The sequence below is a fragment of the Myotis myotis genome, unplaced genomic scaffold, assembly GCF_014108235.1.
Source record: "Myotis myotis isolate mMyoMyo1 unplaced genomic scaffold, mMyoMyo1.p scaffold_m19_p_37, whole genome shotgun sequence".
Classification (NCBI taxonomy): domain Eukaryota; kingdom Metazoa; phylum Chordata; class Mammalia; order Chiroptera; family Vespertilionidae; genus Myotis; species Myotis myotis.
In genome coordinates, this window is record NW_023416343.1 from 2,177,726 (window position 1) to 2,190,359 (window position 12,634).

At 60.4% G+C, this 12,634-nt stretch overlaps 2 protein-coding genes across 2 annotated transcripts; both read left to right on the forward strand.

Annotated features, from left to right (window-relative positions):
* Positions 1 to 113: 113 nt before the first annotated feature.
* LOC118653036 (protein C19orf12 homolog) lies at positions 114 to 2,852 on the forward strand. The gene is made up of 3 exons (XM_036303514.1): positions 114 to 276; positions 1,008 to 1,261; positions 1,914 to 2,852. Exons 2-3 carry the CDS (start codon positions 1,024 to 1,026, stop codon positions 2,174 to 2,176), a joined length of 501 nt encoding a protein of 166 aa, XP_036159407.1. The 5' UTR covers positions 114 to 276; positions 1,008 to 1,023; the 3' UTR covers positions 2,177 to 2,852.
* Positions 2,853 to 7,946: 5,094 nt separating this feature from the next.
* On the forward strand, positions 7,947 to 10,990 carry LOC118653037 (protein C19orf12-like). Its single transcript, XM_036303515.1, has 3 exons — positions 7,947 to 8,259; positions 9,283 to 9,497; positions 10,602 to 10,990. The coding sequence occupies exons 2-3, from the start codon at positions 9,299 to 9,301 to the stop codon at positions 10,832 to 10,834; spliced, it is 432 nt and encodes a 143-aa protein (XP_036159408.1). The 5' UTR covers positions 7,947 to 8,259; positions 9,283 to 9,298; the 3' UTR covers positions 10,835 to 10,990.
* The last annotated feature ends 1,644 nt before the right edge of the window (positions 10,991 to 12,634 follow it).

Consider the following 12,634-nt stretch of genomic DNA (forward strand, 5'->3'; position numbering starts at 1 on the left):
TAGGCTCCGCCTCACCCTCCCCTTCCTCGGAATTAGCCAATAGCCCATTAATGAGAAAACCAGCTCTGAGCCCTGACCAACCAAGTCAGAGTTCAGAGTGAGGGGCAGGCAGACCTGAGGCAGGAAATGAAACCAAAAGGGAATACCTGTTCCCTGTGCCGTGGCCCAGGGTTCCAGCTGGAGGAGCACCCTTCCCGCAGGCGTCCATCTGCTTTGCTGGTCCAGTTCCGAGTGTTTGTCTCAGTCTGACGATATTGTTGACAGCATTTCCAACAGGTGGGTGAGGGGGGTCCTACCGTCCAAGTGCTCAGCCCAAAAAGCCTTCCCCCCACCCCACCCCACAGAGGGGCCGACTCTCAGCCTCACCCAGGCCCTGGGCTTCCCAGAAGGCCCTCCCCCCCAGAAAGAACAGGAATAAGGAAAATAAACAACAGCTCACAGCTCACAGGCACAGCGGGACGCAGTGCAAGTGTTACCCCCCTCAATCCTCAAGCCACTGGGAGGGCCCCCTCCATCTTGGAGTCCTTGCCCAGGGTCCCAGCAGAGGGACTGGGAAGCCAAGCTCTAAACTATCCACGGGCGGCTGCCGGCTGCTCTTCTCTATTTGTTTATTTTAAAAAAATATTCCCACTGATTTCTGAGAGGAAGGGAGAGGGAGAGAGAGAGAAATATCAGTGAGGAGAGAGAATCATGGATCAGCTGCCTCCTGCACGCCCCACATTGAGGATCTAGCGGGCAATCTGGGCCTGTGCCCTGGCCGGGAATCAAACCCTGACCTCCTGGTTCAAAGGTCGATGCTCAACCCCTGATCCACACCAGCCGGGCCTGTTTGCTTATTGACGACCGGCAGCCCCGCTTTCTCGGTGACAGAGGACTTGTCACGTGACGGTGCTGTCCTCTCGTCCACAGCAGAGCTGGGCTCCTCCCGGAGCAGGGGGTCCACCCAGGACACTGGGAAGAGCGAGCTTTGGGTGGGAGCTGACGCGTGGGAACCCTCCCTCCCGCAGGCCCGTGAAACCCGATATGCCCCTGAAAGTGGAGGAGGCCACAGAGCCGCCCGAGATGTCCCTGAAGCTGGAGGAGGCCAGGAAGCCACCTGAGAAGTCCCTGTCGATGGCGGATGTCCTGAAGCTGCTGAGCTGCCTCTGGGAGTTGAAGGAGGTGAAAGTGACCATCAAGCACACGTGTCAGGGCACCCTGCTCACCGGCACCATGGCCATGTTTGGGGGCCTGGTCGGGGGCCCAGCAGGAGTGGCCGTTGGTGAGTGCAGTGCCCCGTGGGGTGGGGGATGAAGTCCTAGGGTCCCCAAGGGCCTCACAGGAGCCTGTCACCCGCGTGAGGGGCTGGCGAGCTGAGCCTGAGACTCAGCCTTTGTGCACAGACGTGTCCCGAGGGACACACGTGTCTGTGTCTCAGAAGCGCAGGGCGCCCTCTGGTGGCTCCTGCCTGCGGACTGGAAGGTGTCCTGCCCCGGGGTGTGCCCTGTGTCCCCTGGGCAGGCCCCTTCCTGTCTTCACTGCAGGGTCAGGAGGGAGCTGGGATTCCAGGCCTCTGGCCGTTCACGTTAGCTGTTCAGAGAGCGCCCGGCCCCGCCCCGGTCCCCAGTCTGTGCAGGAGAAGCGCCCACAGTCACCCACATGCACCTGCCCCTGGTCTCACCCGCGCTCCCGTCTGGCGACCAGTTTCTGCCAATGGGGGAGGTTGGGCTGTTTCCCATGGTCCTTGGAGGTCAGGTGAGTTGCTCCCTCTCATCTGGGAGCAGGAGGTTCCCAGGTGACCCCACCTCAGCTGTGACCTGAATCATGGGCTGGGACTTGAGCCCTGGGCTGCCACCTGAATCCTGTGGCGGGCTCCCAGCGAGCTCTGAGCCGGCACTGTGAACACCCGACTCACCGAACCTCCTGTCCCCCAGGAAGCGCTGTCGGGGGGCTCTTAGGGGCCTGGGTGGCCAGCGGGCAGTTTAAGTCGGTCCCTCAGATCCTCAAGGAGCTGCCGCCCGCCGAGCAGGAGAAGCTACGCAGCGAGGTCACGGCCATCGTCAAGAACCTGGACTGGAAGGATGTCATGGGGCTGAGCAAGCAGGTCAAGGACAGCCCGGCCCTGCAGCAGCAGCTGTGGGTGCCGGTCAAGGACTGCCTCAAAAAGGTGGAGGCCACCATGCAGTCCTGCGCCTAGGCTGGGGGGAGGGGGGGGCAGTGCTGGGTCCTGTTCTGCAAAGTGAAGGTTAAAGGGAATAAAACGGGGCCGAGAGAAGCTCACGGTGCTGAGCGGATCCCTGGCAGAGCCTGCAGCCCTGAGCCCCGCACAGCGCAGGGACCAGGGGACCCCGGGCCGGGAGGGACGCGGGGCGCAGCCTGAGCTCAGCCGCACCGCGAGCAGCCGCCATCGCGGGCGCGTCTCCCCTGCGCTCTGCGCGGCTCCTGTCTGGGGCTCAGCCCGGCGGCACCCGGGCGCCTGAAGCAAAAGCTTGTGGATGCATCACAGCCTGTCATAGGAGCCCCACCCGGCCCACTCGGAACCTTCCAGAAAGAGCTCTCAGAGCAGCCCTGGGCGCGGCCCGTGGGGAGCTGGCGCCCGGCCGAGGCGCCTGTGGCTGACGCGGGGACAGGTTGTGCGTCCACTCTCCTGACACGGAGGCAGAGGGCTCAGCCGCTCGGCTGTGAGGGTGACTGCTGTCCGGGCGCCGCTGGCAGGACGGGGACCCTCCGGGCCCAGGGACTCAGGACTGGCCGCCGGCCCTGCTGGAATCATGTGGCCCCCGGAGAGCGCCCCCTGCCCCCCTCGTCCCTTCCCAGGGGCCTCATGGGGAGAGAGGGGGGCACGAAGGGCACCTGCCCAGCAGCCCGGCCTGACCCCCCCCTCCGGGTCCCGCTGGTGAGGCCGCTGCTGCAGGAAGAGGGGCTCCTGGTGGAGTGGGGGGTCAGGACGACCTCGAAGAAGTGAGCGCCCTCAGGTCCCCACTCACTGTCCTGCCTTCAGAGCCGCAGCTCCCCGTCTGCAGAGCCCACACGGTCTCTGAACAGCCTTCCCCTCCGATTCCTGGAAAGATCGCTGACCCGGGAGGCGCGCACACCCAACGCCAGGGACAAAGGAAGGCAGGGGGTGGGTGACTGTAAAATGGAAGGAAGCTGGGCATTTCCTGCCTGAGGCCACCTTTCCAAGCTGCTCCGTCTCCCAGAGCCTCCAGGGGGCGCTGCTCCACTCCCAGAGCCTCCAGGGGGCGCTGCTCCGCCTCCCAGAGCCTCCAGGGGGCGCTGCTCCACCTCCCAGAGCCTCCAGGGGGCGCTGCTCCACCTCCCAGAGCCTCCAGGGGGCGCTGCTCCACCTCCCAGAGCCTCCAGGGGGCGCTGCTCTGCCGCCCTGGGAGTGTGTGTGTGCATGGGGGGTGCCATCCTGACTAGGATGGTCTGACCCTGCCCCTCCATGTGCACAGAAAACTGGAGGGTGGCCGAAACCAGTTTGGCTCAGTGGCTAGAGCGTTGGTCTGTGGACTGAAAGGTCCCAGGTTCGATTCCGGTCAAGGGCATGTACCTTGGTTGCTGGCACATCGCCGGTAGGAGATGTGCATGAGGCGGCTGATCCATGTTTCTCTCTCATCGATGTTTCTAGCTCTCCATCTCTCTCCCTTCCTCTCTGTAAAAAATCAATAAAATATATTAAAAAAAAAAAAAAGAAGAAGACTGGAGGGTGGATTGAACCCCTGGTGCCTCAGGAAGGACGGAGCCTTTGGTCTCGCAGACACTGCCCTCCAGCAGCCTGGGCCCAGGGTGGCCGCCGGCCTCCATCCCTTCTGTGCTGCTCCAGGGCTGGGCAGGGTGGCCCATCTGGATGGTTCTCCTATCAGACAAGGTGACGGGGTTACCCATGTGGGGTGGCCCTCTGCCAGGCCCAGGGGCACAGGGGTCAGAGGTCCCACACCAATGGCCACTGAAGCCACCGCCCCCCACCCCCCAAGCCAGCCTGCCTTTCCTCTGGGAAACAGTGTGGGGAGGAGAGGGCCCCACTCCTGAACCCGGGGGGCTGGAGGCTCCACGTGTACTGAGCCGACACCCATAACAAGCCGGGTCCTGGGAGGCTGGCAGTGGCTTTGGCCCCAGAGCCCCCCTCGGCAATGAAGGTACTTACCTGGCTCCCCTCAGGCGTGCTCAGCGCCTGGGCTTATTTCCTTGTAAAAGACCTTCACTTATTTATTTTTGAAAAGGCCCCCCCAGGCTGGTACAAATCAGGTACAAGCATAAGAGGGCTTCCTCCTCCGCTGCCCCCTGCCCCGCCCCTCTTGTCAATCAATGTCGTGTGCATCCACTCGGTTTAAACATGGTCTTTGAAAATGATTCCTTTCCCTTTATTTGTCAACTAGAGGCCTGGTGCACGAAATTCGTGCACAGGAGCGGAGGGCGGGGGAGGTTGGGGCGTCTCTCAGCCTGGCCTGCACCCTTTCCAATCAGGGAACCCCTCGGGGCTGCTGGCACCTAACCGCTCACCTGCCTGTTGGCCTGATCCTCCTAACTGCTCTCCCCTGATGGTCTGATCCCCCTAACTGCTCTCCCCTGTCTGCCTGATCGCCTCTAACCACCTCTGCCTCAGCCCTGCCACCATGGCTTTGTCTGGAAGGACGTCCGGAAGGTCGTCTGGAAGATGGTCAGTCTAATTAGCATATTACCTTTGTATTAGTGTAGATGCCACCTTGCCTAAAAATGCAGGTTGGTAGCAGGTTTTCCCATCATGGAAGGGGAGCCCGCAGTAGCATCCTGGGTTCCGACCAGGGCTTAAGCACTCGTGCTTTATCTCAGCAGATGAGATTCCTAGAAGACTCTTGGATGTACCTTGGACATGTCTATCCATTTTGCCAAATCATCCTCCAAAAATGTTGAATCACTTTAAACTCCCACCAGCACCCCTGCGTGTGCCCTCCGTCCCACTTTGATGCCAGCATCATTGATTTCCCCCTAGAAGCTTCCCTCCCCTCAGCCGGGACTGCTTGGCACTTGAGCCAAACTCACTGTTCAGCCCGGGACTTGATTTCCCAAGGTAGAATTATGGAGGAAAAGCAGTTTTCCTCTACCCTTCTGAGTTCTTAGCGGAGGCCCTTGTAATGAAAGACAGGTTACCAAGAGAAAAACCAAAGTTCATTAACATGTGTACCTCGTGTATATGTGGGAGATCCCAGGGAAAAATGAGTAACTCCCCAAGGTGGCTTAGAATCCAGATTTAAATACCTTCTTCTTAGGGAGAGGGGACGGGAGATGTAGGCCTCTTAGAGGAGAGTACATGATTTTTAGGGAAGATGAATGGGGGTGGGGGAGATAGTTTGTAACAAAGTTTGGGTGTGATGTCAACTTCTAGTCTCCTGTCCTGTGACAGGAGTCAGTCTTCACTGGCTGATGGCACTTTTCCCATCAAGGGAACCTTTTGGGGGGTCCGATTTTAGGCAGAGAAGGAGACTTCAGTGAAAACCTCTCCTTGCATTTGCTGTTTTTCAAGCATCTGCAGGTCAAGATCGTCAATATAACAACATGGCATATGTTGGGGTGGCCTGTTCTCTGACCTTCAGAATAAACCCAACAAAAGCTTGTTTCCTCTCTTAGATGATTTGCCACAGTAGCCTTATTCCCTGGAGACAGTATTCTGACCAGGCCTTCCTGGGAGTGGTCCTAACATACCCTGTGCTTGTAGAAAGGTGTGGGCCATATCACCAGATAAATCAGGGTCAGTTTTCTCATCTTGTGGAAAGGGAGATGAAGTTATGATAGTTTATCTCCCTTTCCACCGGTTTCCTGCCGATTTGTGTCTCTGCTGCAGCCCCAGTGTCCCCAGCGCCTCTGTGGCTGTGGGGGTTGGGGCTGCTGAGGGCCGGGCCCCCCTATGGGCTGTGTCTCTGCTCCTCCATCCCGGCAGCAGTGCTGACCAAGCAGGCCCAGAGGCCCTCCACCAGCGGGTTGGGGCAGAAGGTCTGAGTCATCGCCAGGCTTTGCTCCACCGCTTGGAGCCTACATAAGCAAATTAACTGCCATTGGGTTAATTTGCATACTCACCTGATTGGCTGGTTAGCATAGCAAAGGTACGGTCAATTTACATGTTTCTCTATGATTAGGTAAGATGCTGATTGCTGAAGACTTGGAAAAACACAGACGAGTATATATACTAAAAAGTGCTACCGATTCCAGCACTCAGACAACCACCATGAAACGTGGTATATTTTGTGCACATCTGGTAATGCCGTGTGTGTGTGTGTGTGTGTGTGTGTGTGTGTGTGTATGTGTGTGTTTCTACCCAGTTTGCATCCTTGCTGTTTAGGCCACTGTGAACCCTTTCACGGATGAACACTGGGGCTGTGACCCGTAATTCCCGCCCACGTGTGTGGCGGCTGTAACATTCCTTGGCTCTTAGCTGCCCCTGCCCGGTGCGGCTGCCTGGGGGTAGGAGGGGGGTCCTTAGAATCATAAATGCTGCGAGGGCATTTTTGTGTTAATATCCCCTGTATTTTGCCTCATGATGGATGGTCTTTAGGGAGATCCCTCAAAGTGAAGCTGCTGGGTGAAGAAGTGGCAGTTTAAAATATGTATTTTATTGATTTCAGAGAGGAAGGGAGAGAGAGAGAAACATCTATGATGAGAGACAATCATGGATCGGCTGCCTCCTGCACGCCCCACACTGGGGATGGAGACTACAAACCCGGGCCTGTGCCCCGGTGAGCCACGCCGGCCGGGCCATTTTGGCATTTTAAGAATGTGGGTCATTTAAAGCTGGATACAGGGCATCGCTGTGGCAGCCGGAGGGGCAGGTTACAGGGAGAAAGAACTGCGGGCAGACGAGGCCCCCGCTCCCCCTGCCGCCTGGGTGCCCCGGACAGGGCCCGCAGCGCACGCTCCAGGGACTGGAACTTCCCCTGCTTTTTGCCCTGAGGGTCTGGCTCTGTCGGTCCACCCCGTGCTCCCCCGGGGCCTGCCTTCCTGTTGTCAGCGCTGGAACTTTCTGGAGCTGGATCCTCGAGGTGGGGGTGGGGTGGGGGTGGGTTGGGAGCCACCAGGAGATGGATTCTGGGAGTGCACCCCATTTGTCTTCAGTAAGTTGCCCCTCACCCCTGACCTGTCTGCTCAGAGCCCTCTGTCTAGGCAAAACCAGCCAGGACCAGTTTGTGTGGCCCAGCGAGGCCCAGGCTTGTACACAAACCAGTTGTTGTTGGATGCACCTCTGACCCCCCTCCTCCCTCTCCCTCCTCGAACATACCTGGCCAGGTCCCAGCGGCTCCCCGGGCATCCGCCCACCTCCCCATGACCATAGCTTCACACCCTGTGTGTCAGGACCTGGAGGTTTTTCTTGGTAAAAACAGCAGCCCTGCCTCCTCCTGCCTCCCCACCCCCATCCCCCAGCTGATGGGGAGGCCTCTTCTGTTTGCTGTTCTCACCAGAAAATGAACCTCCCTCCCTCCCTCCCTCCACTGAGGGAGGACAGCTCTGAGCCCTGGGAGAGGGCTGTGGGCACCTGGCAGAGGGGTGTGGGCACCCTCCCAGCAGGGAGCGGGGACCAGCCCTCAGAGACAGACTTTCTGGTGGGCGGCGTTTGCTAGAAAGTGAACTGAGCAGGTCATTTCTGATGCCGAGTGCTGGCCGCCGGGAGGAAGGCTGACGTGCCCGGCAGGGCTGGGTGGTGCCAGGCAGGATCGGGGAGACAGTCACCTGGCACCGCTGCACCCTGTGGGGGAGCCAGCCCTGCACAGGCAGGAGGGGAGCATGTCTGGGCCCAGGGAACAGCTCAGGGACCCTCGGGGGATGCGGAGGGAGGAGGGTGAGGTCAGGTCAGAGGGCCTGTCACAGCCCACAGCCAGGAGGAGGAGTTGGGGTGTCTCCCCGTGCACTGGGTGGGGGGTGGGGGGCGGGGGGTGAGAGTGAATCAGTGATCTTTCTGTCAAAGAAAGGAGCTCGCTGCCACCTTAGGCTCTGCCATTTCTGATACGACTTTCAGACTCTCAGTGGGCCGCCAACTTAGGCTCCGCCTTATCCTCCCTTTCCTCGGAATTAGCCAATTGGGCGTTAATGAGAAAACCAGCTCTGAGCCCTGACCAACCAAGTCAGAGTTCAGAGTGAGGGGCAGGCAGACCTGAGGCAGGAAATAAAATCAAAAAGGAATACCTGTTTCCTGTGCCGTGGCCCAGGATTCCAGCTGGAGGAGCACCCTTCTCGCAGGCGTCCATCTGCTGTGCTGGTCCAGTTCTGAGTGTTTGTCTCATTCCTGCCACATCGTTGACAGCATTCTGACAGGTGGGTGAAAGGGGTCCTACCGTCCAAGTGCTCACCCCCAAAAGCCTTCTCCCCCACTCCCACCCCTCACAGGGTCCGCCTCTCAGGTTAGCCCAGCCCAGGCTTCCCAGAAGTCCCCCCCCCCCCCCCCCCCGCTAAAAAGAACAGGAATGAGGACAATAAATCACAGCTCAAGGGGCACAGCGCACAGCGGGACACGCATCACATGTGTTATCTCCCTTAATCCTCACTGAAGGTGCCCACAGCCCTCTCCCAGGCTCAGCGCTGTCCTCCTTCAGTGCAGGGAGGGAGGGAGGGAGGAAGGTCCCAGGGAACAGCTCAGGGACCCTCGGAGGCCATGGAGGGAGGAGGGTGAGGTCAGGTCAGAGGGGCCACGGGGCCTGTCACAGGCCCACAGCCAGGGGGAGGAGTTGGGGTGTCTCCCCGTGCACTGGGGCCGGGGGCGGGGTGGTTAGAGTGAACCAGCGATCTTTCTGTCAAAGAAAGGAGCTCGCTGCCATCTTAGGCTCCGTCATTTTTGATACGACCTTCTGAAGCCCACTGGGAGGCCCCCTCCATCCCCGGGGTCACTGCCCAGGATCCCAGCGGAGTGACCGGAAGCCCAGCTCTAAACTTCCCGTGGGTGGCTGCGGGCTGCTCATCTCTATTTATTCATTTATTTTTAAAAATATATTCCCACTGATTTCAAAGAGGAAGGGAGAGGGAGAGAGAGAGAGAGAAACATCAGTGATGAGATACAATCATGGACCGGCTGCCTCGTGCACGCTCCTAGTGGGGATGGAGCCCACAACCAGACCTCCTGGCTCACAGGTCGACGCTCACCCCTGAGCCACACGAGCCGGGCCTGTTTGCTTATTGACGACCGGCAGCCCCGCTTTCTCGGTGACAGGACGTGTCACGTGACGGTGCTGTCCTCTCGCCCACGGCAGAGCTGGGTCCTCCCGGAGCAGGGGTTCCACCCTGGACATGGGGACGAGCGAGCTTTGGGTGGGAGCTGACGTGTGGGAACCCTCCCTCCCGCAGGCCGGAGAGGAGCGAGATGTTCCGTAAGGTGAAGGACGCCAGGAAGCCGCCCGAGATGTCCCTGAGGGTGGAGGACGCCATGAATCTGCTGAGCGACATCTGGAATGCGGAGCAGATGAAGGCAGCCTTCAAAAACGTGAAGCAGTCCCTCCTGGTCACCGGCGTCATGATGGTACTCGGAGCCATAGTCATGGGCCCGCCAGGACTAGCCGCTGGTGAGTGTAGTGCCCCGTGGGGTGGGGGACAGAGGCCTCGGGTCCCCAGGGGCCTCACAGGAGCCTGCGACCTGCCGGAGGGGCTGGCGAGCTGAGCCTGAGACTCGGCCTTTGTGCACAGACGTGTCCGGTGGGACACACGTGTCTGTGTCTCAGAAGCACAGGACGCCCTCCTGTGCCTCCTGCCTGCGGACTGGAAGGCGCCCTGCCCCGGGGGTGTGCCCTGTGCCCCCTGGGCAGGCCGGTCTCTGTCTTCATTGCAGGGTCAGGAGGGAGCTGGGATTTCAGGCCTCTGGCCGCTCACGTTAGCTGTTCAGAGTGTGCCCGGCCCCCACCCGGTCCCCGGTCCCTGGTCCCCAGTCTGTGCAGGAGAAGCGCCCACGGTCGCCCACATGCACCTGCCCCTGGTCTCACCCGGCTCCCGTCTGGCGACCAGTTTCTGCCAATGGGGGAGGTTGGGCTGCTTCCCATGGTCCTTGGAGGTCGGGTGGTTGCTCCCTCTAGTCTGGGAGCAGGAGGTTCCTGGGGGACCCCACCACGGGCTGTGACCTGTGCCAGCACAGCCAAGGGTTTGGTCAGCCTGTGGGGTGGGGCGGGCGGGGAAGGATTGAAAAAAGACAGATAAAAGAAGCTGGGTCTAGGTGGATCTTCCTGTTGCTGGCTGAGGCCACAGAGAGGGATCCAAACGACAAGCTGAGGCTTTATTTTATAGCCAGAGGTAAACAAGGTAGTGATCACCGTAGTCACAGTGTTCTTATGAGTTTCACTTGTTTTGGCAGCACTTGCTGCACCTCCCACAGCCCATTAGCTACCCAGTTAAGATCTAGTGAGCATCATAAAGTCAAGCTTAATTATGCTAAGAGGGCTGTGCCCTCAAAGCTGGACTTGTTTGTGGCTTTGCCAACAGGTCAGTCCAAGGCTTAACCCTAAAGCCGCTCCTACAGTGACCCAACCCACGGGCTGTGACCCGGACCATAGGTGGTGGCTCAGATCACAAACTGTGGCCCGAGCCCTGGGCCGCCACCTGAATCCTGGGGAGGAGCTCCCAGGGAGCTGCAAGCTGGCACTGTGAACATCCCGACTAACCGAACCTCCTGTTCCCAGGGGGCGGCGTCGGGGGATGCTTATCATTCTGGATGTCGAGGGGGAAGTTTAAGTCCGTCCCTCAGATCCTCAAGGAGCTGCCACCTGCCGAGAAGGAGAAGCTACGCCGCAGGGTCAGGGACATCGTCAGGAACCTGGAGTGGACAGACGCCGTGCAGCTGACCAAGATGGTCATGGCCAATGAGGCCGTGCAGAAGCAGCTGCTGAAGCTGATCATACACTATGACATCTAGAAGCTGTGAGCCACAGTGCAGTACGGGGACTAGGCTCGGCGGGGGGCTTATCTCGGGGAGACCTGGGGGGCAGGGGCCCTGTGCTGGGTCCTGTTCTGCAAAGTGAAGGTTAAAGAGAATAAAACGAGCTGAGAGAAGCTCACGGTGCTGAGCGGATCCCTGGCAGAGCCTGCAGCCCTGAGCCCCGCACAGCGCAGGGACCAGGGGACCCCGGGCCGGGGAGGGACGCGGGGCGCAGCCTGAGCTCAGCCGCACCGCGAGCAGCCGCCATCGCTGGCCCGTCTCCCCTGCGCTCTGCGCGGCTCCTGTCTGGGGCTCAGCCCGGCGGCACCCGGGCGCCTGAAGCAAAAGCTTGTGGATGCATCACAGCCTGTCATAGGAGCCCCACCCGGCCCACTCGGAACCTTCCAGAAAGAGCTCTCAGAGCAGCCCTGGGCGCGGCCCGTGGGGAGCTGGCGCCCGGCCGAGGCGCCTGTGGCTGACGCGGGGACAGGTTGTGCGTCCACTCTCCTGACACGGAGGCAGAGGGCTCAGCCGCTCGGCTGTGAGGGTGACTGCTGTCCGGGCGCCGCTGGCAGGACGGGGACCCTCCGGGCCCAGGGACTCAGGACTGGCCGCCGGCCCTGCTGGAATCATGTGGCCCCCGGAGAGCGCCCCCTGCCCCCCTCGTCCCTTCCCAGGGGCCTCATGGGGAGAGAGGGGGGCACGAAGGGCACCTGCCCAGCAGCCCGGCCTGACCCCCCCTCCGGGTCCCGCTGGTGAGGCCGCTGCTGCAGGAAGAGGGGCTCCTGGTGGAGTGGGGGGTCAGGACGACCTCGAAGAAGTGAGCGCCCTCAGGTCCCCACTCACTGTCCTGCCTTCAGAGCCGCAGCTCCCCGTCTGCAGAGCCCACACGGTCTCTGAACAGCCTTCCCCTCCGATTCCTGGAAAGATCGCTGACCCGGGAGGCGCGCACACCCAACGCCAGGGACAAAGGAAGGCAGGGGGTGGGTAACTGTAAACATGGAAGGAAGCTGGGCATTCCCTGCCTGAGGCCACCTTTCCAAGCTGCTCCACCTCCCAGAGCCTCCAGGGGGCGCTGCTCCACCTCCCAGAGCCTCCAGGGGGCGCTGCTCCACCTCCCAGAGCCTCCAGGGGGCGCTGCTCCACCTCCCAGAGCCTCCAGGGGGCGCTGCTCCACCTCCCAGAGCCTCCAGGGGGCGCTGCTCTGCCGCCCTGGGAGTGTGTGTGTGCATGGGGGGTGCCATCCTGACTAGGATGGTCTGACCCTGCCCCTCCATGTGCACAGAAAACTGGAGGGTGGCCGAAACCAGTTTGGCTCAGTGGCTAGAGCGTTGGTCTGTGGACTGAAAGGTCCCAGGTTCGATTCCGGTCAAGGGCATGTACCTTGGTTGCTGGCACATCGCCGGTAGGAGATGTGCATGAGGCGGCTGATCGATGTTTCTCTCTCATCGATGTTTCTAGCTCTCCATCTCTCTCCCTTCCTCTCTGTAAAAAAATCAATAAAATATATTAAAAAAAAAAAAAAAAAGAAGAAAACTGGGGAGTGGATTGAACCCCTGGTGCCTCAGGAAGGACGGAGCCTTTGGTCTCGCAGACACTGCCCTCCAGCAGCCTGGGCCCAGGGTGGCCGCCTGCCTCCATCCCTTCTGTGCTGCTCCAGGGCTGGGCAGGGTGGCCCATCTGGATGGTTCTCCTATCAGACAAGGTGACGGGGTTACCCATGTGGGGTGGCCCTCTGCCAGGCCCAGGGGCACAGGGGTCAGAGGTCCCACACCAATGGCCACTGAAGCCACCGCC

Excerpts from the sequence above, each read along its gene's own strand:
- LOC118653036 (XM_036303514.1), top strand. The coding sequence starts at position 1,024 with ATGCCCCTGAAAGTGGAGGAGGCCACAGAGCCGCCCGAGATGTCCCTG. Across the intron at positions 1,262-1,913 it reads CCCAGCAGGAGTGGCCGTTG|GAAGCGCTGTCGGGGGGCTC; the intron begins GTGAGTGCAGTG and ends CCTGTCCCCCAG.
- LOC118653037 (XM_036303515.1), top strand. The coding sequence starts at position 9,299 with ATGTTCCGTAAGGTGAAGGACGCCAGGAAGCCGCCCGAGATGTCCCTG. Across the intron at positions 9,498-10,601 it reads CCCGCCAGGACTAGCCGCTG|GGGGCGGCGTCGGGGGATGC; the intron begins GTGAGTGTAGTG and ends TCCTGTTCCCAG.